Source organism: Silene latifolia, chromosome 8, assembly GCF_048544455.1.
Source record: "Silene latifolia isolate original U9 population chromosome 8, ASM4854445v1, whole genome shotgun sequence".
Classification (NCBI taxonomy): Eukaryota; Viridiplantae; Streptophyta; class Magnoliopsida; order Caryophyllales; family Caryophyllaceae; genus Silene; species Silene latifolia.
This window is the reverse complement of record NC_133533.1, coordinates 13,065,165-13,092,419: the sequence shown is the minus strand read 5'-3', so window position 1 is coordinate 13,092,419 and position 27,255 is coordinate 13,065,165. Positions and strand designations below refer to the sequence as shown.

At 31.7% G+C, this 27,255-nt stretch overlaps 1 protein-coding gene across 1 annotated transcript; it reads right to left on the bottom strand.

Annotated features, from left to right (window-relative positions):
* Nucleotides 1–1,533: 1,533 nt before the first annotated feature.
* Nucleotides 1,534–27,196, bottom strand: LOC141596423 (protein NRT1/ PTR FAMILY 7.3-like). The gene is made up of 3 exons (XM_074416578.1): nt 27,041–27,196; nt 2,953–3,170; nt 1,534–2,856 (listed from the first exon to the last, which is right to left on the bottom strand). Exons 1-3 carry the CDS (start codon nt 27,105–27,107, stop codon nt 1,615–1,617), a joined length of 1,527 nt encoding a protein of 508 aa, XP_074272679.1. The 5' UTR covers nt 27,108–27,196; the 3' UTR covers nt 1,534–1,614.
* Between the last annotated feature and the right edge of the window lie 59 nt (nt 27,197–27,255).

Sequence of the window (27,255 nt, the reverse complement as noted above, 5' to 3'; positions counted from 1 at the left end):
CGGACCGACTCCATCGACCCAAAACCCAAACTGAGGGAAGAAAATCATGCAAAACAAGGCCTTACAAACCAACCGTGCGAGTTCACTTCAATCGTGCGAGTTGAAGGCAGGGAAGCTTAGACCGTGCGACTTCAACCATGCCAGACAACTTCCACCGTGCGAGTTGAAGACAGTATCGTTGCCACCGTGCGAGTACATTTCACCGTGCTACTTTCACGGTTGACACGTGGACTCCACCAAATGACCTCGTGCTTGTAAGGTCCATGTATAAATAATAGAAACCCTGATTGCTCAATTAACTTGTTTATGCTCCATTTAGGACCTTTGTTGATTCTTGACCTTTTCCATCAATGGGAATTGATTAGTTTAAGATTAGACTACCTCTTTTAGTCCATTTGCCGACTCGAGTTGAACCTGGGAGGGAGAACTTCAGGAAGGTGCCTATTAATATCGGTTTGAACTTCACTTTTGGGATAAGGATTGGGATAATCGAGATCTATCGTAGACTTAATGACCTTGACCAATACTTGGGTACTTTGAGAATAGCGCGTGTTCTCGGGTATTAAGTGTTGTGTTAGGGAGTCCGACTTACGAACCTGGGAGGGAGGTAGGTCGAGGTAACTAGTGTCCTATTATGAACCCGGAAGGGAGTTAGCAGGCGAATTAGAAGCATTTCTCCCTAATTAGTACCCCTAGATAACTTAATAACGGAGTTAAGATGTAAATTGCAAGTGTCGGTGGAATGATCGTGTCCTAGGCTTTTTATCTATTTAGTAAAACCGTATAATTTCGTCTACCATTAGCCTTTATCATTTGCATTAGTTAAATTCATTTACTTATCATTTAGCTTAGTTTAATTAGATAACAAACCACCTAATTTTTATTCGACTTAGCTAAACACTTAGAAAAACAACGATTGATAATCACCCTTACACCCTGGGGTTCGACCCTTGTTTAGTGCGAAGATACTCGTTCACTTGAGAGGTTATTAAGACTCATATCAAAGTACAGTTTAGAGAGTTTCATTTAATGCGGAAGAACACTGTCTAAACTGTTCTGGTTAATTAATCGTCAATTCAATTAGGGAGATTGGGTTAGATCGGGTTTTGCTTGATCCAAACCTGGTCCACTTACTTATTGGTTCCTCAATCCATATCCAAAACGTTAAAATCCATACCCGATCTATTGTACCTTTTTCCAAATCCATTCCCGCTCCAAATCCATACCCGATCCACCATATAATCAAAAACATGACCTGAAACTTGATTGACTATATATAATATTTATATTATATGACAAAATTGAAATTTCATGTTTAATAAACCCTAAATTTTAAAAATATTTGATTGGATCGGGTTCAGGTATGAATGGATCGGGTTTGGATATGGTTCGGGTTTTCCAATAGTGGATATTCAATTAGTGAATAGAGTGTGCGTATTTATACGTTGGGTTTCAATCACATTTTTTTATTCGGTTTAGTTCGATTTGGGCCACAATTGTCATCCATATCGTCGATACAATAATATAGGAGTATAAAAAAAAAGTCAAACTATTTAGCCATTTCAAATTAAACATATTTGTAAGTTCTTGCCATGAATAGATGATACAACAAAATCAATTATGGTTAGCCACCTCATCCAAAACATACTTGTAAGCTCTTGCTATGAACAAATATACAACAAAATCAATCATGGTTAGAGCCGCTAATAGGAAATAAAACCATTCGAGGTGACCCTTGTTTAAATCTTGCGGTATCCATCCAGGCGTACCGGTCGAAGTAGATATCTTCGTAATTATGGTTGTTATGAGAGTACTTAAGTAATTTCCGAGGGAAACTGAAGTAAGGGACAAAGCAGTTCCAAAGCATTTCAATTCTTCTGGTGCTTGTCCGTAGAAGAACTCCATTCGAGCAACACCCATAAAAACCTCTGAAGCCCCAACAAGCATATACTGCGGTATTTGCCAAAGTATGCTAAGGGAGCTGGCATTAGCGCACTCTTTTATGGCATATTTCCGTCGAAAGAACTCAACTAACCCGGCTGCCATCATGGCCAAAAAGGCAATGACAAGTCCTACTCCCATTCTTTCTAACTCGGACAAGGCACGATTTCTCTGCCGAGTTACTAGAGGACTCAATAAAAAACGGTTAAAAAGGATGAAGATGGCCACACTAATTATGTTAAATACAGACACAGTAGCCGGTGAGATGTGTATATGCCACATTTTCTTTTTCATTGCCGCACCTTGTTCCATGAACAAGGAAGACATCTGAGCAAATACGACCGAATAAAAGATAATGCATAGCCAAATAGGAATCAACCTCACTAGGCGTTTAACCTTTTCCAATTCTCTAACATTATTATCATTTGTTTGTTGCTCCATATCAAAACGTTGTCGCCTTGACATGGTAGTAACGACCGCTCTAAAAACCATTGAAGCACAATTTCCACTTGGCAAGATGGTTCTATATAGACGAGTTCCAGCAAAAAACAAAGCTAAACCCATCACAGCAGAACCAGTTGAAGTCCAGAATCCAACACCCCAACTTCCTCCGTCTTCAAAATTTCCCAAGACCATTTTCGATAAGAAAGATCCAAGATTAAGAGCCAAGACGAAAAAACTGAAGTAAGATAATTTTGATCTTTGTTGTTGGACATCTTGATCATCAAATTGATCTGCCCCAAATACTGCAATATTTGGTTGGTATCCTCCCATACCAAGAGCCACCACATACATGACCACGTAGAATAATGCCTTATGGAAGGCAGTGTGCGAGTTGCATAGAACATGTTCGTCACCACACCCCTTAGGCTTGAGCAAAATTAAAGTGGATAGTAATGAGAACAATGTCAAGCCCTATTACAGATTACAACATAGGTTAATTCTTATTGGAACAATTAACTGTAGAATATGATTATCAAGTGAATCGGAAAAAGTGAGAACTAAACTTACAATAACAAAAATGGCTTGAAAAATGGCACAAGTTTTATATCTTCCCCAATAGGCATCGCTGACAAATGCACCTAGAAGGGAGAACATGTACATTGTTCCCGTCCATATGCTGACGCTATTTGCAGCATCCACATTATTTTCGCCTAACACTCTTTTAAGGAAGAGTACTAGATTCACTCCAATTCCGAAATATGCTAGTATAGCCAAAGCTTGATTCACTGTAAATTATTTAGGGTTAATTCATATGAATAATCCATATTATTACCCATTCTTTGAAAATAATCCGAAATATAGTTTAACCTAAAATAAACCCAACTAAATTTTATGGTTATGGTAAAACGACAATTTAATGTCGATGTTAAGATGGTACGTACTGATAATAGGACGGAATTCACACGTTCATTTCGACACCCGTGATATAATACATCAAACCACTTGTGTCGGTACCTCACAAAAGAATGGACGGGTGGAGAGAAAACATCGCCACATTCTTAATGTGGCAAGAGCGTTACATTTTCAAGCAGGTATGTCGGTAGAATTTTTGGGATAGTGCGCCTTAATGGCGGGTTATCTCATAAATCGGACATCTTATGTTCTACTCCAATGTAAGACCCCTTATGAGATGTTATTTAATAAATCCCCTACTTACGATAGTTTACGTACGTTTGGTTTTTTATGCTATGCTAACCATACACACAAGGATAGGGATAAATTTGCGTCGTGTAGTCAATTCTGTATTTTTGTTGGTTACCCATTCGGTAGGAAGGGATGGGAAGTTTACAATAATTTGGAGTCTAAGGAATTATATATATCTCGCAATGTAGTTTTTGCTGAATATGTTCTCCTGTTCATTGTTAATTCTCATGACATGACTATTATTCCCACCGATGGTGCGGATAGAGGAGCATCAATCATGCCCTCTTATTCGTTTGTAGATGGCGAGTTTATCTTGGGTGACGTGCCTGATGTGGCGAGTGTGAATGATGGTGTGGTAGACTTGGATGATGGTGTAGTAGAAGAGCCCGAATTGTTGGGTGATCGTACTCTGTGAACGAATAATGAGATATCAAGGGAGGATGATTCGCTTGAATCGGAGTCAAGGCGAGGAAAACGACCTCATGTGCCATGGTCCAAGTACAACAGTGATAAGTATTTGACATGGGCTGCTCGAGTTCTTAATGATATCAAAGAATATAGCCTTTTCCCAAACAAGCCCGTCCAATCGCCATGTTCTAGTATGTCGTATCCTAGCACATGTTTCTTGTGATAATTTTTCGATGCGACACCATTCTTTCCGAGAGGTAGTAAATAAAATATAAACGGTGGTGCGGTGCTATGAATCTCGAAATTGACGCTTTGATTCAGAATGGCATATGAGACATTGTTGAGTTGCATGCTGGCAATAAAGCGATTGGCAATAAATGGGTTTGCAAGGTTAAATAGTGTGTTGATGGTTCAGTTGAGAGGTTCAAGGCTCGGCTCGTTGTGCTTGGAAATTGTCAAGAAGTAGGGATTGATTTTTTTGAGACTTTTGCCCCTACCGCTAAAATGGTCATTGTTCGTGTTTTTATGGCATTGATGTAGCGCGGAATTGGGAATTGCATCAGATGGGTGTTTATAATGCTTTTCTTCACGATGATTTGGAGGAAGAGGTCTATATGAGATTGCCGCTTGGGCATTTCGAGGTTATGGTAGGTAAAGTTTGTCGTCTTAAGATCAGAAGTCATTATATGGTCTTCGTCAAGCTTCTCGGTGTTGGTTCTAGAAATTGTCGACTTCCCTTATGGCATACGGTATTCAGCAATGCATGTCTCATCAGTATTTTCTGTTTTGTTATCATGCTTCTGGTGTTGAAGTCTACGTCCTAGTCTATGTGGACGATTTAGTCATTGGTGGTAATGATGGGGACGATATTCGTCTATGTGGACGATTTAGTCATTGGTGGTAATGATGCGGACGGTATTCGTCGTGTTAAGGAATATCTTAGTAAGTGTGTTTATATGAAGGATATGGGAAAATTAAATTACTTCATAGCTCTTTAAGTAGCCAGAAGCTCCTCTGGTATTTTCCATTGTCAGAGAAAATATGCACTTGATATCCTCAACAAAACGGGTCTCGTTGGAGGTTGGTAGGATAGTGTTTGGGAGTGTCATGGTGGGGGTTTCTTATATTTTGAGGTATTTGAAGTTGAGACAAACAACCTAAGAGGCTATTTAAAATAGAGTAACAACACTCCGCCTAAAACATGTTTCCTAGAATAGGATTTTGTATTTTTAGCATATAGTATAGATATTTACACGACGGGTTATAAATGGCATAATCTTTTAGATTTGAATATTTATAACATTCAATATTTCACATTATGAATAAATTTATCTTGTGTCTTTCTATGATAACGAAATTATTTATTTTTTTCTTAAGAACTTTATGATAAAATTCATTGATTATTTATGATAAAAAGTTGTCGCTAAAAAAATATGTCATTAGTAAATATTTATAAAGTAACGTCATTAATTTCTCGGTAAAAAAATCACTCATTTCATGACTTCTTACGATTTAATTTTTTATTTCTCAAATCAAAATAGAATGATGAGAAACATGCAAAATAGATAAATTGTCAATTTAAATTTCACAAGGATTACAATGAAAAGTGAAACTCTGTAAATACTGTGCATACATTGCACGAGGTCTATACTGGTTTTACCTTAATCTAGTCCTTTAGTTAAACATAAATTCTAATTTATAAGATTGACATGTTGAATTTGATCACATTATGTAAACCTATCTTAATTGCAAATTAAGAGCCTCAATTATAAATGCAAAATGGTATCCTTTGTTATTTATGTTCGGAATAAATTTTAAATTTGTATAGATACTTTGTTTTTCGGGAAGACAGTTTAAAGAGGAAACAATATTTTACAGTTTGTAAAGAATATGTATATCCTTTGCCTATCTTAAAAAGTTAAAACCACAAGCCTACTCAGTCCATGTAACTTTAGATTTTAAACTCTTGATTTTTATTTGAATACCCGAGATTTCATGTTATATATACCATTATCAATAGCCAATTAGCTCAAATGGAAGAGCATATGCAATCTACAAGGTGTGGATTCGAGTCCCGCATTGGCTTCAAAATGGTTCTCGCTCTATCGTCGTCAATCTTGTACCAATTATACTTTGTATTCCGTAGTTCTTTAGAGTTCAATATTTATGTAAGAAGTGATGCTATAAGTTTAAATTCATTATATTAGACACTAAAATTTAAACACGTGATTTTCAAGTTAAAACCCTAGATTGATTTTAGGTTGGAAGGTCACTAACGACTACTACTCTAATTTCAGTATTTTGGTTGAGACATAATAGTTTCTCGATTCTATTTTTTAACTTTAAATTTGTAATTTTAACTTACAAATTTATAGTTTTTAGATTTAAAAGATGAATTTTTGAAACTTAAGGATCAGACTTCAGAGGTATTATTTTGAATTCTTCCTCCTAAGTTGAGAATTTAGAGTTTTAATATGAAACTCTAGATTTATTTTAATTCAAAAACTGAAGGTTTTAAGATGAATCAACAGTAATTGTAATTGAAAACTTAACCTCTAAAATTGAAAATCCCTCTTCCAAAAAGTGGAACTAATAGATTAAAGTTAATAAATTTACATTTAAAATTAAAATATAACTTAAGATAAAAGGTTTAGAACTTGATGTTTTCATTAATAATTGTCAAAATGTCTTATAAAGCACATCATGTTTATATCATTCACTAGTTTTATACCCGTGGAAGAAAATTGCACGGAATTATATATGTAACAATTTAATCAAATGTATAAATATTAAAAATAAAATTCCAAACAATTATAACTTAAAACACTAATATAATTATAATTATCGAAAAAATTATTTGAAAACTATCCCCTCAATATATAGCTATGTAGGAATAATTAAGTATGCTATAATATATACACTTTACAGTTGTACATTAATTTATCATTCTCACTTTTTGAGAAATAAAATGAAAAAGATCATAAAATGTATATTGTATGAAAATTCTTTTTATAAGATCTTTTTACACATACAAAATAAGTACTATTTATTCCACCATATTTATTTTATATTTTAATACAAACTCACTTTAATGTTAAAAACAAAAGCTGAACTATATTTTCTACAGTATGTAACATATTAGAAAAATCCATATATAATATAATACATTAAGAAAACATAATATAGTGTAACATTTTTAATTACAGAATATAAGAAGAGAGTAATTAATTAATTAATTAATAAAAATAGGAAAGAGAGTAATTAAGATATGGATGAAGAACATGGGGTCTACATATATCAAAGTTTTTCAAGTTTTAAAATTATGAGTCAATGGGAATGCAAGAAATTATTTGGCTTTTATATCTACATAGTATAAAAGATGGGTTCTTTAAAGGATTCCTATTGGCTGATACAAATTTTCTTTTTTCTTTTTTTTTTCTGACGTGGGGACCGCCATGATCTCTAAACAATTTAATTACACTCTTCTTTACCATCTTAATTTTATTTACTTAAGATTATATTTACACAAAATCATACATTATACAATTACACATTAATAAATTACAATTACGAAAAATTAATAAAATTTTCAAATAATTGTCCTCCTACTTCTAACCTGAACAAATAAAATGTGAACAATGCATATTGATTAATCATCCGGAATGAGTAGTTAAATTCATTGTGTAAATAAAAAAAAATCAGTATAACTATTATATTCCAACATCACAAATATAGAGTATATTATTTCTTAACATTTTAACAACAAAATATATTGATATGTCATTTTTTAAAATTTTCATACATAAACAATATAGTAGAGGTAGATAAAAAAAATTCGTAGAAAATAGATTACTTCGTAAGAGAGTTTTTTTTTTTAAATCGAAAATCTATAAACTTTAAAATAAATGAAAGCAAATATAAAAAGAACTAAATATAACATAACCAGTATAATACAAGTAGATTTGAAAAAGTTCCCATTCCAAATCGAAAAAAATATAAACTTTAAAATAAATGCAAAGAAATATAAAAAGGAGGAAATATAAGTTTCGTATCATACTTACAAGAAGTTCTTCCGATTATTCACTTTAATTAGCTTTAATGTTAAAAGTCAAATCCTTTAAATTTGAATGAGATGAACATATGGAAAAATACTTAAAAAAACAGAAATAATAAAAGACAACAATATTTAAATAACTTTTTTAAAAAGGTCTGAAAGACATCATAATTATTCATAATAATTGAAGAATAGTGAAAAAAAAAACAAAAAAAAGGAAAAACAGTGAATTACTGTAAAAAAAAATAACAATACTGCATGGAAGAAAAAGAAATCAATTTTAAAGAAATCAATAGTCGGAAATACATAAAGATCGATCTTTTTGTATCATACATATAATTTCGATAATTGACTGCAAATGTCGTTATATGAGGTGTGAAGTAAATTTTGAGGGCAGATTTGATGTGAGGGATTTTTCAATCGGAACTTGAAGGGATTAGAAAGAGGCCTCCAAGTGAGAATGAGGGTATAAGATGAAATTGAGAGTGGACGGATTTTTATTTTTATTTAATATTTGAGGAGAGTTGGAGAGATGATGTAGGTGACGGTGGTAGTGAGCCAGGGAGATATTAGACTCTCATGCTTTGGAAAAGCACATTTTGAAAAAAAAAATACTACTCACATATACAACTTACGTGCAATGTCCCCGAGCCCCAACCAGGGTGATATCCTCGTGATAATGGTTCGAAGCAGCGACTGATAGATTGAATCGATTTTTTTTTTTTTTTTTTTTTTGACAATCGGGTTAACGAGACCTACATATTAATAGCACGCTTAGCAATGGTTCGAAGCAGCGACTGATAGATTGAATCGATTATTTTAATTACATTAATGATGAAAACCATTGTCGTAGATGAAAACAGTTTTTTCTTTAATTATACGTACGTTATATGTTTGTTAGTTACGTTAATGATGAAAAACCATATTATGTCATCAGAATGAAGACCGCTACTGAAATTATGAAATTATATTACGTCAAATCTTGAATTATGGACTTATTTATAATGTTACGGCATTGCACATTTAATAACACTCATTTATATAATCATGTATCAATAATAAATTTCTGTTATTACGACCCGTGCATTTTTTGCACGGGTTTAAAACTAGTTATGTAGATATTCTAAGGGAAGTGACAAATTTTCATTTCTCTTCTTATTTTACTCATGTAGCTTTGTGTTTCACCTAGAAATAATTATAAGTTCATTTGGTCTTGCTTCAGACATGCAATTTTGGTCTGAAGTAACAAGACGAGATTTTGTAATCATTAGACAGTTGAATGTGACCATTATTGAAAAATAAGTTACCATAACTGTAACACTAGCTGTATCTAGAGATGGCAATCAGGTAACTCGGGTCGGTTTCGGGTCAAAGCGGGTCGAGTCATATCGGGTTCGGGTTATGTCGGGTCAGTGACTGGTTCGGGCCGATTGGGTTCATGTTGAGTCATCTTCGGGCCAGGTCATCGGCGGGTGACAAGCCGGGTCGGGTCATTAGCGGGTCAGTGTCGGGTCAAGTTATCAGCATATATTTTTTACTTATATATTTAGTTTTAGATGGTAATTTTATGTTTAAATAATGGGTAGATGTATTAATTGTAGTTTGAAATAAAAATAATTAAGAGAATATCAATTTGGTGTTATTTAAACCATTATTAAGCTAGTTCATTATCGGATCACCTATCGGGTTGAGAAAATATCGGGTCACGTATCGGTTCAGGTCGGGTTCTGTTGGAAAAAATAAAGCTGCCATCGATTATCGGATCGGTTCGGGTCGGGTCAATTTGGTTTCGGTTCACCTAATTTTCGGGTTACATCGGTTCGGGTTTCGGTCGGGTCGGGTCGGGTCAGCTTTTGCCAGCTAGACCATTTTGGTTACATTGAATCATAAAATGATCACATATGCCCGTCTGAAATTTCAGAGGTTATAAGTTAAATGCGGTATTTTTTTATTGGATGGTGATAGGGTTGCGCCGAATCTCAGCGTCACCATATTTAAAGAAAAGGAAAAATAAGTAAATTATAAATTACATTTCAACTTTGCGCCAAACATATGAGGCTAAAATTGTAATTATAATTGATTGAATTTAGTGGATAAAAATCCTAATCTAACAAGAAAATAAAAACATCAATTTCATTAGTTCATCTTCTTCATGAAGAACTTTGAGACCAAACGATAGACAAATTAACTTTCCTCAATTTATATATAAGACAAAACGCATAAATATACGTGTATATATAAAGAACACGGTCCGATAAATTTTAAAAAAAAAAAAAAAAAAAAAAAAAAAAAAAAAAAAAAAAAACAGAGGCTGCCGATACATAGGTGTATTTAAGGTTATATTGGTCGATCAATATTGATCTAAGTGTACTTAAGGATATATTGGTCGATCAATATTGATCTAAGGTGGTACAAATCACAATGGCTAATTGATACTCATCAAGTAAACGAAGTACTTTTTTGAAAGGAATTGATCCGAATTCGGCTCGAATAATTTGTTAGTTTATGTCTTACGTGTGTCATGTCTATGAAGTCCACATATGAAGGATCAAATATTAACTTATAAGATAAGATTAATGTTCAGCTTTCAATGATCTTCAAGCTTTCCTATTAAATTTCCCAAAATCATTTTACTGGAAATCCTTCCCCATATTATAATATTTGGTTGTTGGCAAAACACCTAGTTTAGTGCCAAAGAAAACGTGACGCAAAATGAATTTGTTTGTTCTTTTTTTTTTTTCACAAAAACTTGAGAGAGATCCACTGAATAACGTTATTAAAAAACCTCTCACATGATGGATGAGGGATCCACTGAATTTGTTTTTTCCTATGATGTCTCCCACTAAATTATTGAGAGACCACCTCTCATGAGACCTACTGTTTTTTTTATATGTATATTATTAATTATAAGATCTCAAGTTCCTAAACTACCCTTTGCCATTAATTAGTTTGAAATTCAAAATTTGAGAGAGGGAAATGAGTTTTTTTTAATAAATTTACTATTATAACTTTGTTGGCGCCCAATTTAAGCGTCACCCGGTGACGCCATCTCATTTTCTTTTTTTATTTTGTTAACCGTGAAGCGTGAGTGTATTAGTTGTTAACTGTTTTTTAACTTGTTTTTCTTTCAGTTTTAAATGTTGGGCTAATTTCTGCTATTGGATCCGTCTTATGCTATAGGACAATCCAATAAAAAAATTGTTGGTGATATTTTTAAAATCATGAGGTTTAGCTTCAAAATCCTCCTTGTAATTTCCTTTTCACCCAAAAAATACTCCTTTTTCTTCCCATTTTTATTATTAACCATTTCCCTCCAAAACTTTATCTCAGAAAAGTGATAAACCCCAATATTGCCCCTAAATAATTAAGCTACCAACAGGAGCAGACCGACATACAACCATGGTGTAGCAATTTGCTACACCGAAATCCAGAAATTTTATGAGAAAATGAAGATTTGCTACACCATAAACTATATATTCCGTACCGAAGATGTCTTAGTCTAAGTAGTTAAGACGGAGGTATTATGGACAATAGGTCCCAGGTTCAATTCTCCCTCCCCTCTATTGTAATGCAACTAAGTACGCAATTCGTTGGACCAAAAAAATAAACTATATATTCCCTAATAATTAGCGGTCATTAAATAACATTGCGTCTCATTTAATTTTTTTTCCCCAATATAATCTCATTTCAATCTCAATTTCCATAGTAAATCACCATTAATGACGACGTATTAATATCGTATTTACACCTTCGTTAATCTTTATTGTCTTATTTTAATACTCCCTCCCAGTCACTATAATGTTCCCTCTTTCCCGAAACGGATTATTCAACTAATGTTCTCCTTTCTATTTTTAGACACATTTACTCTTATTTTATTTATTCCTCTCTCCTATCATCAAACCCCACACAACTCTTTTACTCCTATTTTATTACTTTTCTTTATTTTTGGCCCCACAATTCTTTATTTAACTACTAATAATTCATCCCTCTCTCCTATCACCAACCCCACACAACTCTTTTACTCCTATTTTAATACTTTTCCTAAAGTATTGTGCCAAAACAAAATAGGAAGATTATGATGAATGGGAGGGAGTAGTTTTTTTCCAAATTTTCAAAGAAAGAAAGCGATAAATAGTACGGTATGTACAAATTATTTTAAAACTGATCAAAGGGAAGGTTGTCAATTAGACTATCATTTTGCTTATTTATTAGCCGATTTGTGATTAGTAAGTAATTTTCTAATAGTTAATTGTTTGTTTGCTTTGTGTTTTCATAAACTTGATTGTTGTATGTCAGTGAGTTTTAATATTAGTTTTTATCAAAATATCATAAATCTATAAGTAAAATAAATAATTGCAGAGTTTCTACGTGAAAGAAATAGCAAAGAACTGAAATTTAAAAAGATATAGTATAAAGCATACATAAAAGTGAGTCGCATTAACTGTTTTCGAGCATCATATTTTTTTTTTCGAAAACAAACTCCTGAAACCACCTTCTAACCTGAAACCACCCGTCAACATCGAGTCGGTCAAAAATGGGTCGGGTCTAGTTCGGGTTCGAGTCACTGATTATCTAGTCGCGCCGGTATATGGGTCGCAAAATTCTCGAGTTGTATTGGGTCGGATTCGATTCGGGTTAGACTTACCAGCTCTCTACCAATGATATGTTCCATTTTCTTTAATTTTAAGGGTAGGATTGGTATTCCATCATTATTTCTTAAATCATTCAATATGAAAAGAGGGATAATAAAAATGGGACGGAGGGAGGAGTATATATCATATTTTTTTTTTTCCGAAAACAAACTCCTGAAACCACCCGTGACTCAAGTTTAATCGAACCTGAAACCACCTTCTAACTTAAAGTTCAAGTTTAGATCAACCAGTAAATCACATTAATTACTCAAAAATGTATACTTAAAATATTTAAAATCAATTTAGAAATATAATCATAATATATTGTATGCTTGTGTTTGATGTTAAGTAATGCAATATTAAATATTAATAATGAATGAATATAAAGTTATTACATATTTTAACTAAAATATTTGAATCATCAACATGGTTATTGACATTTTCAAAATCATATATAAAATCATGGCTAAAACATCTGAATTATCAACATGAGTATTGAAATTTATGATGTTCAGTTGAATTCCCTACATTTTTCTTTTCAGAATTTTCAATTTGATTTCATAGATTTCTATTTTATTTAATTTTACCACTTAAAATACCATTATGCCCTCATACTTTCTCATTCATATCAAGAACCACAATAAATTGGAAAGGGTAGTTTAGCAACCCCCTTATTTTAACTAGTTTTTCATTATTATTTTTTTAAATTTAAACACCATTTTTAAACCTCGTGCAAAAATATTCGTATAAAATTTTAAGCGATTGGAGCGAGTATAATATAAGATTTATATATCTCATCGCCAAAAAACTTGCCTATCCAAAACATTAGTTGCCATTATGCCCTACCCAATATACATATACATATACATATATACATATACATATACATATACATTTACGTTAATACGGTTGAGTGACAACAAATTAAACAACCTTGAAATACAATACGATTATCGGTTAGTCTCCCAATATACAGAGGTATTCGTCTTTACATTAAACGGGTTAAATATTATTCCACTTGAGTATATAAGACAAATTTATTACTTTTTCCCAATGCATTCTGCTTGACTGCTTTTGTCTTAATTATACTACTTAATCCACCTTAAATTTAAGACGGATACATTCGTATCAAACTAGTTTTAAACCCGTGCAAATTGCACGGGGTCGCTATTTTGAATTTTGTTATTATTAAAAGACGTAGAAAATAGTGATCTAAATTTATTAGTCATATTTTAGATTCTAGATTTGTATTGTAATTTTATTTGGAATCACTAAATTTGTACATTGCGAACATATATATAACAGATTAACAATATTTCAAATATAAGTCGTGCAATTATTTTGCACTTGTTATGTAAAAAAACATATTTATCAAATAATATAAATTATAAAGAATAGTTTACGTGTCGTGAAATTTCATTATACGTATACATCATTGTACAATATACGCATATTATAAAACCGTATCTTATATATCTTTCACCCTTACAATTTAAGAACTTAAAGGGGTATATTTTGGACGTATACACTATCATCCGAGCATGGGTCGATATACATTATCACAATTCACAATAATAATTTTTTTTTTTTGAATTTGAGTTGAATCATGTACATACTTGACGTTCACCTGTCAAAACTTGCGTAAACTCGTCCTTAACCAATCTGTTTGTTTAGGATCAAAGACTCGTAAATTTTGACTCGCGACACGATTATTCCAAGCTCGAAATTACCCATTATTTAAAGTCGAAACCGGACGCGACCCGTTTGGTCAATGATAATAAAATTATTAGAATAATTTAATTTAAGCACGATTTTTAATAAATATAATTAATTATTAATATTAAATAGGACTTCATTTATTAAAATATGTTTTTTGCTTTTAAAAATTGCAAATAAGACCCTAAAGATCTGATCCGACCCTACCTGTATGACCAACCCGACACCCGACCTACCCGACTCGTTTGACATGTCAAACTCTAAACGAATGATGTGAGATCCTCATATAACTTATTTGGATAAATTGGCCAACTATTCGAATATATAAGACATTTAAAATGAGTTATGAAGATGTTAATTATACAAAAAAAAAATTAAAGACAAATATATCCACTTTATAGTTAAAACGTATCAACTATTAGCCACTTGAACAGATAAAGACAAAATAATAATGTTTAGGAAATTAAATAACAACCCATTGTCCGATCTATCCCGATAGTTTAAATATTTAACCCCTTTTTATTATAAAATTGATAGATCCCCGTTTTAAGGTAGATTGTATGACACAATTTTGATATACCAATATAGCTCATATAAGTAAAGCTGCCCATATAAATGAGCGGCTATTCTTTCTCAAAACGGACGACCCGTCTTAATATTAAAATGGGTTAAATATCATCCCTCGTAGTTATGTATGACAAATATTTTGTTTCCTCTATACATCCTGCTGTTATCTTATCTATCTTATATGAGCATATTTAACTCGTCTTAATCTCTATACAAATATACCCGTTCTAAATGAGAATTTAAGACAAACTTATCCATCTTAACTTAAAACGCACATAGCCCATTTAAGAGTAACACTGCCGTATAAATATAAATACTGCCAAAAAAAAAAAAGAAAACCTACTTTCAGGGGCTCACCTCATACTAACCAATTTTATGTTCATTCTGAATTTTTATGTATTTATCATCTTTCTCTCTATTTTACACTACTTTACAGCCGCTCCTCTCACGCTCTATCTCTCAAATTATTTTAAATTTCTCTCACACAATAGCACCTTTAAATTTTTAATTAATTACTTAATCATCATACATGGAGTGTAAATTATAAGGATTTGAAAAAAAAAAGTAATGTGTGGATTTTGACAATTTCAGGTTATTGTAGACGATAATCAAACATTTTATAGTAATATTATTGTGTATGCATATTTTCAATTAACATGTTTTTTTACATAATTTTATTTTCCTAAGGAATTATTTTATTTTCCCTTAATAAGCTATTGAATTGTGTAAATCTAGTTGCTGATTTATTAAAATGTCATACATGAAATTTTTCAAGAAAAATATTTCCGTATTTTTTCCCCTTTTATCGTTGTTTTAGGTTAATTTTTTTTTCAGATTCAATATAGACGGAAAATGTTGTAATTATTACTCCGTATTATTTATTTATTAATTATATTAATTAATTTATGACTATGTATTTTGCGGTAATCAGGATCATTTACGTGATATCAATTGTATCATGAAATTCATGACATTGGCAAAAGCTATTTACTTCTTACAATGATGCATTGATGCCTATTGAATTGTTATTCGAGTTAATTTATCGACAAAGCACATTGAAAATAAATTTATTATTTCTGATTTTATATTAATGTTATAAAATATGTAAATTACAAAATTGTCTTATATATTGAAGCAAACATATTAGCAATTAGCATAAGGCAAATGAAATAAAATGGTGTAGAGATCATGGGTTCCATAAATTCAGGAAAAAAATTGAAACTTTGAAAAGTTGACTTTTAACCACAGAGTGACACCTCAGCTCTGTGGTTGTTGCTTTAATAGGTAGGATAAAAAAATTTGTACAACTATATTAACAAAACACACATGTAGACGTTCAAGCCCATAAATTCCATGTCCCGAACTATCAGCCACACCACTAACCATACACTACTATTTTTAAATTGTAAACCCTAATTAAATGACTTTCATTTGCTTGATGTTCAGCCGCATTCACTATCCATCTCTTTTACTTCATGGCTACCTCCCTCTCTTATACTCCCCCCATTCAACTCCACACTACCACTTTCTATTTTATACACTATTCACAATTAAGCATTCAATTCAATTTTCTCTTAATACATAAGTAGAAATATATTCATATGGAATTTTGTTTAATTCGTCTTTACGAGTACATTAAAAATATCTATCTTTTATATTTTTTGCAAATACGTAGCTAAAGATATTTAGCGCGTAAAAAGATGTGTTGGCAAACGTGAAAAAAGAAAGTGGTAGTGTGGACTTGAATGGAGGGAGTATCCCTAAAAAAAGTAGTAAAAAAAACCCTCTTAATCATACTTCAAATTTGACTTATTTGAAAATATTGCACCAAAATCAAGTAATTTTTGTGGTTTAGTTATTGTTATATCTAATAAGTTTTTTTTTTGGTCTAAACCATCCGGTAATCCAAACCATATTGGGCCGACTAATCCGGATTTCGGGGCGTGTCCAAGGATTACGGTATTTAAACCCCTCCCAATCGCAGTTGTGGGGGATCGATCCGCAGACCTCCCTACCAAACGCAGCCCCATGCTACCACTGTGCCAACCAACGATTGGTGTTATATCTAATAAGTAAAGATTGTGTCTAGTATGCATCTTATTATTCAACGTTTTTTTAGTTTAATTTCAAATTTTATTTTTATTTTTTATTTCCTGAATTTTTGGTATCAATAAACAAATTTAAGTCTTTTGATGCTATATTTGCATCTCAAAATCTATAATTTGACATTGTATTTTTAAATTTCGAAAACTAAATTCGGGTTCTTTCCTGGAATTAATTTAGATATGTTATTCTAATTGTATATTTTACATTTTTCATAAAAGAAAACAATCAATCAATATCTATCTATCTATATTGATAAAGAAAACTTTTTTCGAGCGATTATAAAAACTCCAACAATAATAAATCTCTTACAAATTAATATAAACATAAAAAAATCAAATAAATAATAAATAAAGCTTATTATTTATAATATATAATATGGTACGTTAGGTAGATGGATTAAATTAGATAATTAATAATTAATTAGCAAGGTTTTCCGAGTAAGAATTTGAATTATAGCAAACGTCTTATAAAGCACATGTATTTATTGTATGATGATGCCTATCAGGAATCATCCTGCATTCTCCCTAATCTATAAAGACATTGCATACAAGTCAAATACGTGTTGCAAATTCAACCACTGTATCAATCCCATTGTTCCACGCTATATATACCAAGTATTTACATGGTACCATGCCATTCATGATTAAAATAAGCACCTTCCAGTCACTAATAATAATAATTATAATTACTATATGAATGTTCATCTTTTCTTTGTTGATTATTTCTTGTATGAATGATAGTCAGTCACATGTTACCGTTTTAGTTTCTTGCGGAATGATCTAGCTTGAAGTTGTATTATGTATAAATCGACATCTAATTCTTTACCGTTTTGATTGCAGGATATAACGAGTTAACGATTATAGGACGTCGAATTAGGAATGAGAAAACTGACAAGGTAAACCTTTTTAATATGCCTTTCCAATATTGAGATTTTATGCTTCATTAACGTACCTAATACTCATACTTCATCGTATCGATCTTCATTATATAATCAATGTTACTGACGTTTGTAAGTTTGCTATTTCGTGTCTTGCGTTTATATCTCAGGTGGCATGGTACAAAATCATCGTAAAAGAGTACATGTTCAATATTTGTTGAGAGGTGATTTTATTTAGATCAAAGATCGTGAGGCTATGAGCATAGACGGAATCGATGCTCTTATTTGTCGAAATTAAAACCCTATCAAAAGCAGATAATTCACTACCCTAAAGTCGTAAACCCCCCATACCATTAATTAGTCAATTTATTTTTTTAAAGTGATTTAGTATTTAGTTTCAGTATTATTTGATTAACGGTATGAGAGCACATACAAAGATGTTGTAAACCACTATAACAGTGAAGAAGATGGTGCTTGAACTCGAGTTGATTCAACAACCCCTTCACCAAACAAATAAACAATGAGAAACGTCGTCCAATAGCCAACTAACCCGACACAAATGAGAACAGCGATAGAAAGGCGTACAAAAGTGACATTTTAGATCTGATATCATACAAAGTTATAGAAAAAAAAAACGTTGGAGCTTCAACTAACACGACTTAAAAACAAAAATAGTACACATAAGATTATATGAAGTAGCTTTATCAAATTATACATAAAGGGCCATATATGGTTTTTAGGTCGTCACAATCAACCTGGTATCTTTCCATATTTGTACAACACTTTGGAGTTTTCACCATAAGATGTAAATAGTTTATCCAAGTTTTTTTCGAAGCACTAAGGAGCTAGCTAGCATAGAAAATCACTTTGATTCTCACGATAGGTAAAGAGTCCTTAATGCATAACTTGGCAATAGACATAGCTATGTGAAAGTGCTTTAAAAGTCGCCTCATTAAGGGTGTGTTTGGATAGCGAAAGTAGAGGGAAAGGGAGGGAAGGGGGAAGGAGGGAAGAGAAAGAGAGGTAAGGGAAGGGGAGGGCAAATGGGGAGTGGGTGTTTGGATACAATTTCCTTCAAAATCTTGCCTATTGTGGAGAGATTTTGATTTGCCTTGGAGGAGGGAAAATGGATCCCTCCAAATCTCTCTCCCTCCATTTTCCTCCACCCTTATTTGTTATCCAAACAAGGGATTTTAAATCCCCTACTCCCCCTCCCTTTCTTTTCCCTCCAAATCACTCAATCCAAACACACCCTAAGAGTTCGAGCAATTTTACGGATAGGCGAATAAATACAAACTTAGTCTAAGCTCTCTTAATTAACGTCTACTATTGCTAAACAATAAACAATATTTTTCGTGTGTTTGTAATTTACTGGGAATTGAAAATTACGTAAAACAATAAACACAAATTACGTATGCTCATATCATCAAATTTTATGAATCTCTTTCCTACAAACTTATTAATAAAATAATTTTCATACATATATAATAATTTGGGTAGTAAACAAAAGTCTAATAACTTTACAACTCTAATCTCCAACATGGAGTAGCTTTATTATTTATTTATTTATATTTATTTTCATATTTATTTTGTTTATCTTACTAATCTTACTCCCTTCGTCCCATTTATTTATTTACCTCGATTTTTTTTAATCAAATGACTAAAACGGAGGGAGTATTTAGTTAAAAATCTAACCATAGAGATGAGAATTTGAGTTGTGCTTGAACAAGTTTTTGCCAGTTGCACAATCTATTATTATGTAAAGTTAATGAGAAGACATTAGTCTATTAGGACTATTATTTTGAGCGATTATAGAGAATCCAACAATTGTAAACAAATTATTTTAATCTTCGAGTAGTTTTATTTAAAGTTTAAGTGATACGAACCGTCTGATTTTTAGGGAAATTATTATGAGAGATAAGCGTTCCTTAAACTACAAACTACAAAAGAGAATGGTAGATTAAAGATAAAAATAGACAAGAACTATGTCTCCGCCTTATTGACTTTAAAATTGAATGCAAACATATATATATATATATATATATATATATATATATATATATATATATATATATTACCATAAGGATTCGATCTTGCGGTTGAAATATTAAATTACAGTGTGAAAATAGTTTAAAGTATTACAATAGACTCTACAAGGTGGCTCATGCATCGCACGGGCATTAAATTAGTATATACTTAAAAGATGAACTTTTAAAGCGATTTTATTGGTTATTGCTTGGCTATTATTTTTGTTCAATAAATTATATAAAAATAAAAGATATACATTGAACTTAGAGCTAAATAAAAACTACTTAAATGCTTTTAAAACGATTTCATTGGAATAGATAATGTGTATTAAAGTTTTTTATACTTCATAAATATAAAAAAAATATTTAAGAAATTTTAAAAAAGAATTTAAAATCATATTAAATAAAAAGATAGACTTATATATAAACTTCTATCCATTATGGAGTATTACTACAACACTAATACTACGAATACAATTTTTTATAGCTTGAACTTTAAGGTTGACATTTTTGTCTATTCGTTAAATTATAGATAATACATAGATGTTGTGATACGTGCATGTGGAGCGTCGATAGTACGAGTGTGCGTGGGTTTAATAAGTTCAATGGTAAGGCTGATGTTTCAGTATGCCTATGGAAGCGATCGATCAATGATGTTCGAAAATTATGAATTTATTATTATTATTATTATTATTATTATTATTATTATTATTATTATTATTATTATTATTATTATTATTTTTCTTCTTCTTCTTCAAAAGTAGACTTATCATGAAATGAGTTTAAACTGATAATGATAGGAATTTTATTATGTAAATTTTCATCTGACTGTAGTATCCTAAATATATTTCGTAGAGTGCTAATAATGTGTTACAAGGAGAATATAGTGAGACATAAGATGAAACACAAAATGGGACCGATAATCTGCTCTCGTGTAATAAAGTTATGAATTTATCATTCTATATTTGATTAGTTTATTTATTATTATCTCTAAAATACTTGCATATAAAAAAAATAATTCAAGTAATTTTCAAAGAAGGACAGTTCATTTTCCGTTATGAAATGCATATTAATTGATATACTCCGTATTAGTTTAGTAAGAGTTTTACTAAACCCCGAACAATTTTATAGTGGCATATATATACTCCTTATCACAACTCTAATAGGCCACTAAGGCACTAACCTATAAGTAGAGATCAAAACAATAATGTGTATGAATTCTCTTGCTTTCTTTATTTCTTGCAATGTCGATTGTGTATTTGTTTACATAACTTACACTACTTTAAAAGTCTCCACACTATATTATGTTAGATACTTAGATATATCTTGATAACATGCTATTATACTATGACTATCATTTACATACATACCGGGTAAATTTAAAATTATAGGATATTTAGTGATCTCATCACGTAGGACTGTTGGAGTTTTTCTTATGGTATAAGATGAATTCTATACCAAAACAAATACAAATCCACCTGATGATTAGAATAAAATATTGCCAATGTACAATTTCAGTCCAAGTAAAACTGATCACTAAAATTGTATAAATATAGGTTGCATTTTATTCTGTTAATTCATTGTTTTGTCATTGCTTTATTATTTTTTGTTTAACCTTGATGCTTTTCTATTATGTTTTTATATCTTATATCTTTATATAAGTGGACCAAATATCTTTATATAAGGCATAACTTAGACAACAACATGATCGTATTATTGGCATAAAATTGTAAGTTTGTTTGTGGAAAAAGATTTATAGTTTTTTCTTCATTTTGCTTAATTGTACCTACGTCTTTTGTTCTGAAATCTTCCAAAAGTAGATGTTTATGTTAAGTTTTGGTTTATTTTATTTAACTAAATCTGATTGCGCTATACTTAGTTGTGATTATGGCCAAACCCGTTGATTTTAGTCATGATAAATCGTTATCGGATGCTATAGCAGCTTAAGATATCGGTTTCGTTCTAAACAGTGGCGAATCTAAGATTTATAAAATGGGGGTGTTTAGTAAAATTTATAACATAAAAAAATGCCAAAATATAATTACTCGATCAGACCCGTCCCGACATTTAACAAATAATATGAATGTCAATATGTTTATGATTAGACTGTATTGCAATAACATATGGGACATCATTTTACGAACAAAAACGAAAGATACTCACATTTGTAAAGATCTCACTTGAAAGCTTTCCATAAATAAAAAAAATTGCTTACACAATCAAAATAATAAATGAAAGAATCATTTTAAATTTAAGGAAAAAAATTTCAAGAACGAAATTATTGAGAAAAGGTCAAAATTTTAGAAAAAAAAAGAAAAAGAAAAAAAGAAAGTATTACCACCTTGCCAAATAAATTATATGTTTCTCATTCAGAAATTTATTTGATCCCAGGTTGCTTTGATGGTGGATGATAGTTTCAACCAATGAGCCACTAAGGTTTAATGTAATTTTAGCACACAAACAAATATATATCTGTCATTTCTCAAATTAATGGGGGTGAGGGTTCACCCCCATCACCTCCTATAAATCCGCCCATGGTTCTAAAGCATTTCATTCATCTGTATTATCAATTTACCATCCAGTCTCTAAACAAGCATTGACTATAATGTTAGAGCTAATGGACACAACACATATTTTTGTGGTATAATGACATATTTGATGTGTTATTAAATGACTCTAATGGATACTATATGTATGATAAAGTGACAAGGAAAAGGAGGATCGTACATGAAAAAGTGATAAGCACAGAGAGGAAGTGAACAACTCCTAACACAATTGACAATGGTTTCTTTTTGAATTTGGATTAAGATTTTATAAGTGATCTATACAAAATATTGGATGAAACTACTTAAATAATATAAATATAAATTAATTCAATCAAAATCTATCTATCTATCTATATTATTAAATGAAGCTTTTTCCGAGCGATTATAGAGTCTCCAACGTTAACAAAACACCTCAGATTAATAAATAATGCTAAAGATATAGTTTGATCAGCCGTTCGTCAAAGAATTCTAATATGACTCAAATATAAACTCACCTCTAGGGGTGGGCACCGGTCCAAAACCGGACCGGACCGGACCGGAACCGGTTTGGACCGGAACCGGAATCGACAAAATTCATGGATCGGGACCGGACCGGATTACAAAAATTCCGGACCGGGACCGACCGAAAAATTCGTCCGAGACCGACCGGACCGTTGGACCGAATTACCCACTTTTTCAAATTCGGTCCAAAAATTCCGGTCCATTGGACCGGATCGGACCGGTTGGACCGGATTGGACCGGAATAAAAATACAATTTTAAGAAAAAAATGAAAATAACAATAATTAGGGCATTCGGTCCAAACCGTCCGGACGGAAAATACCGGTCCCGGACGGACCGGACCGAAACCGGAATCTTGGAAAATGGTGGACCGGAGACCGGACCGGAATTTTTAATTCCGGTTCCGGTCCACTAGATTCCGGTCCGGACCGGTCCATTTTTCCGGTCCGGACCGGATTATGCCCACCCCTACTCACCTCAATATTCATATATATACATATTCAATGTCTTAATTGCTTGCTTCACCGTTCATCTTCTATCTATTAGTTTTTCACGTATTTTTTTAGTCTGCTCATCATAGTATTACATTGATCGATGCTTATTTTTTTTTTTTGCAAAACAATTGCGTTTGTGTATATATTTATGGATTACCTGGATCGTTTTGGTGTTTGCGTGGTTTCTGTGGAAAACGGGTAACAACTAATAATGTTATGACAAGCAGCCAAAGTAATAGGTGAACCATGAGTTATTGTGAGTAATTAACGTGGATGCATCAACATATAATGACACATAGGGGAGAGTAGTTCATAAACGATTTATATTATTGCTGCACCGTCTTGGAGTACTGTCACTCTTAGCGCACCGGTCATATCAATGCATCCATGAAGGTAAGCCTTTAGCATTTAAAGTGTTCGCTTATGAAGAACAATGAATGACAAAATGTTATTTGTCAATCTGAAAATTGAAGTAAGTCTGATGGTTAAAAAAGGTCGAGATTTGTTCTTTTGAGCCGTTTAACTATGGAGTTGATCCATAGTTATGGGAGGACTCAATAGGCGATGGAGCTTGGTGAAATCTTCCGTTATCATTCAATAAAACGTCACTAACGGACACTTTGCAATATCTCAAAGATGGATCATTGATAAAATTATTATGCATATATGACCGTACAAATATGATAAGCATTCATGCATTTTTATTTGGTCAACTTTGAATCTACCTATACAAGCATATGCATTATTATTGATTCTTCATTCAGAAAATTTTTAGCGATTAATTTTCATACTTGACGAGTTGACGAGTTAAATGAATTTTGTTTTTCTTAGGTGGTGTTGACACTAATTATTGCATGATATGGTACGGTATATGTAGATTAATTTATCATAGATATGGATTCTCTTCAAAACGGAAACCTACCAGATTTTATCATCTAAGGATTTCGTAGGCATTAATTTAGTTTGGCTATAAATTTGAGAAATTCGGTAAGTTTTAGTTCTTTTTATGAGTACTTTTTTAAGCAGGTCAACTTTACTTATGGTATGCACAAAAAGGCCAAAGCATAAATATAATTGTTACAAAAGATTCTAACAAGTGGCCCGTGCATTGAACGGACATTAAATCTAGTATATTTTTTTTTTCGGTAACGAACATTAAATCTAGTATATAGGAATGAGAAACAGTATGTTGCAAATCTAAAGTGATCTCATCATTGTATAATTAAAATGGCATTTCAAGATTGTGTAGGAGTTTTACTATTGCTAAATCAGTCACGTATTTTCTTAAATATTCAATTGTGAAGTACAAATTCTAGATACGTAAGGGGTAGTCTTTTTATTTTTTTTAGTACCCACAAAATCACAACTCAAAGAAAAAGATCACACGCCCATTTATTATGTAGAAATAGTATTCCTTCCGTCTCATTTATTTGTTTGTCTTCTATTAAAATATTTTTCATTCTCTCACAAATAATAATAAAAAAAAATGATTGGAACAATTACAAAGGAAATTTATATTAACATTATTGAAAAAATGTATAATAAAAAAACAAAAAAAATGATTGGCCAAACGGAATGTATATTAACATTATTGAAAAATTGTCTTATAGGAGAAAGTAACTTTTTCCGAGCTATTACATAGGAGTCCAACAACCTTTCTGAATGACTATCGAGCAATGTGAAATGCTGCTTAATTGGTTTTCAATTAGATAAGATAATGCTAAACCTTTCAAAATCTAAGTAAAAGATAAAACAATTAGAAACAATCTAACAGAAGTATTTCAGTTTGTATATGATACCATATTTAATTCTTCGTATTATAAATGACTACATAAGCGTGTTTTGTAAAAGCAATCTAATTAACATGAGTATGACAATTCTTATGAATTTGGTTAGTAGTATGTTGGTCTTTAATACTATACAATATACATATCTCGATCATATTATCGTTCACCCTTCGACCTCTCATTTCCTCCTGCGCACACCATTGAATGATGTAGGATGATATTACGTTTTAGTTATATATGTTAACATTTACAGTTATAGCATTATACACGATAGAACACTACTAATAGGTTAAATAGGACTCTCATTTCCTCCTTATCAACTCTTACTTCGATTAAATAGGACTCCTACCCGAAATTTTATGAATGGAACACTATGAAAGCTAATTCATTAGTTATAATCACATTGAAAAGTTGCTAACGTAGTTTGATCTGAATGGAGATAACAGATAAGTGTCAAATATCTTCGTAAAGTTTGAAAGTACATATATAATTGTCGTGTTTTTTTTATCAAGTCATTTCTAATCAAATTCATTTATCAACCAAACGATACCTTACTCTGTAAACATAGTTACTTAACCGTTACAAGTGTTGTAACTGAAATGTATTGGGCAGCGTAATTTGGTCATTTTGGAGTTGCAATTGTAATTACCACGTAAAATTAGTCTTAACTATTCGAGTGCTTTTAACGAATTAGAAATTTATTAGCATGAGCAACTTAGTCAATTTAAAGTTGGAGTTCGAATCGAGCATCTTTGTAGACCGGAGTTGACATTTGTAATGGTTATTTTATGACTTGACGCTCAATAGTGATTCAAGAGATAGAATATTACGCGATGCACGGGCATTAAATCTAGTGTATATATAAATTTTTTCAAAGCATCTGGCACTCTCCATGTTTTTTTAAAACACCTATATATAGAGATATAAATTCGATAAAAAAATAATGCAAAAGATATATATTAAATATTAAAGTAGTTTTAAAGAACTACATATTTATCTACAACAATGGACAAAAGTTATCTCTATATCTCTTTTGCATTGGAATTTGTTTAGAACAAAAAGACCATTTAGAAAGCTGATGGCCAAGCGGCTATATATAGTTATATCCCATCCATGACCACTAAACATAAATTAGTTTAATATGGCGTCACCGAGTAACGCCCAAATTGGGTGTCACCCTTTCACAACCATTCTTAATTCAATGGGTTCCCACTCACTCCATGTGAGAGAGTGGCGTCATTTCATTTTCCAATTAGCTTATGGTTCACTCTTTTTTTTTTTGTTTTTTTTTTTTTTTTTAATGTATATAACTACGAATTATCGTTCTGTTGTTAGTCTGTTACTAAGCTCGGTGGCGCCTTCGCCTTCATGGACAAGATATAATTCTCTTCGTCTCATTAGATTTTGACATTAAAATATTTTTGAGTACCATTTTTGAAGTTTCGTGCATATTCATCGTGTTGTATATCATACCGAGTAGAGTATTATTGTGCTAAATTTTGTTGCTAATGAATGCTTTATTATTTATCCGCATGTTAATGTAATCTAGATGGTTTATATATGAACAAACTTATTGTTGATGTTGAATGCTAAAAAGCAACAGGTAGAAGAAGAATGTGGCAATCAATGTGTACGTAGATATTGAGTTATTGTTTATTGAGTTTTATTATGCGTCGTTCTGTTTGTATTTATTTACAAGATAAGATTAGTAAGCTAACCAGGAGGTGTATAGTTGCATACCTAATAATAAAGTGCTTGGCTTCCATCCTCCCCTTTGTGGATGAGCAGGAACCATTGTGTTTCTCATTGTTACTTTGGTAGACGAGTAATGATTAGTAAAGCCTTTTGGGTTTCAAAAAAAAAATTGTGATGATTCTTTGAATCGATCATTCTATCACAAACGATATTTATACAAAAAAAAAAATCTGTTATTCACTCACAACATTAACGTTGGC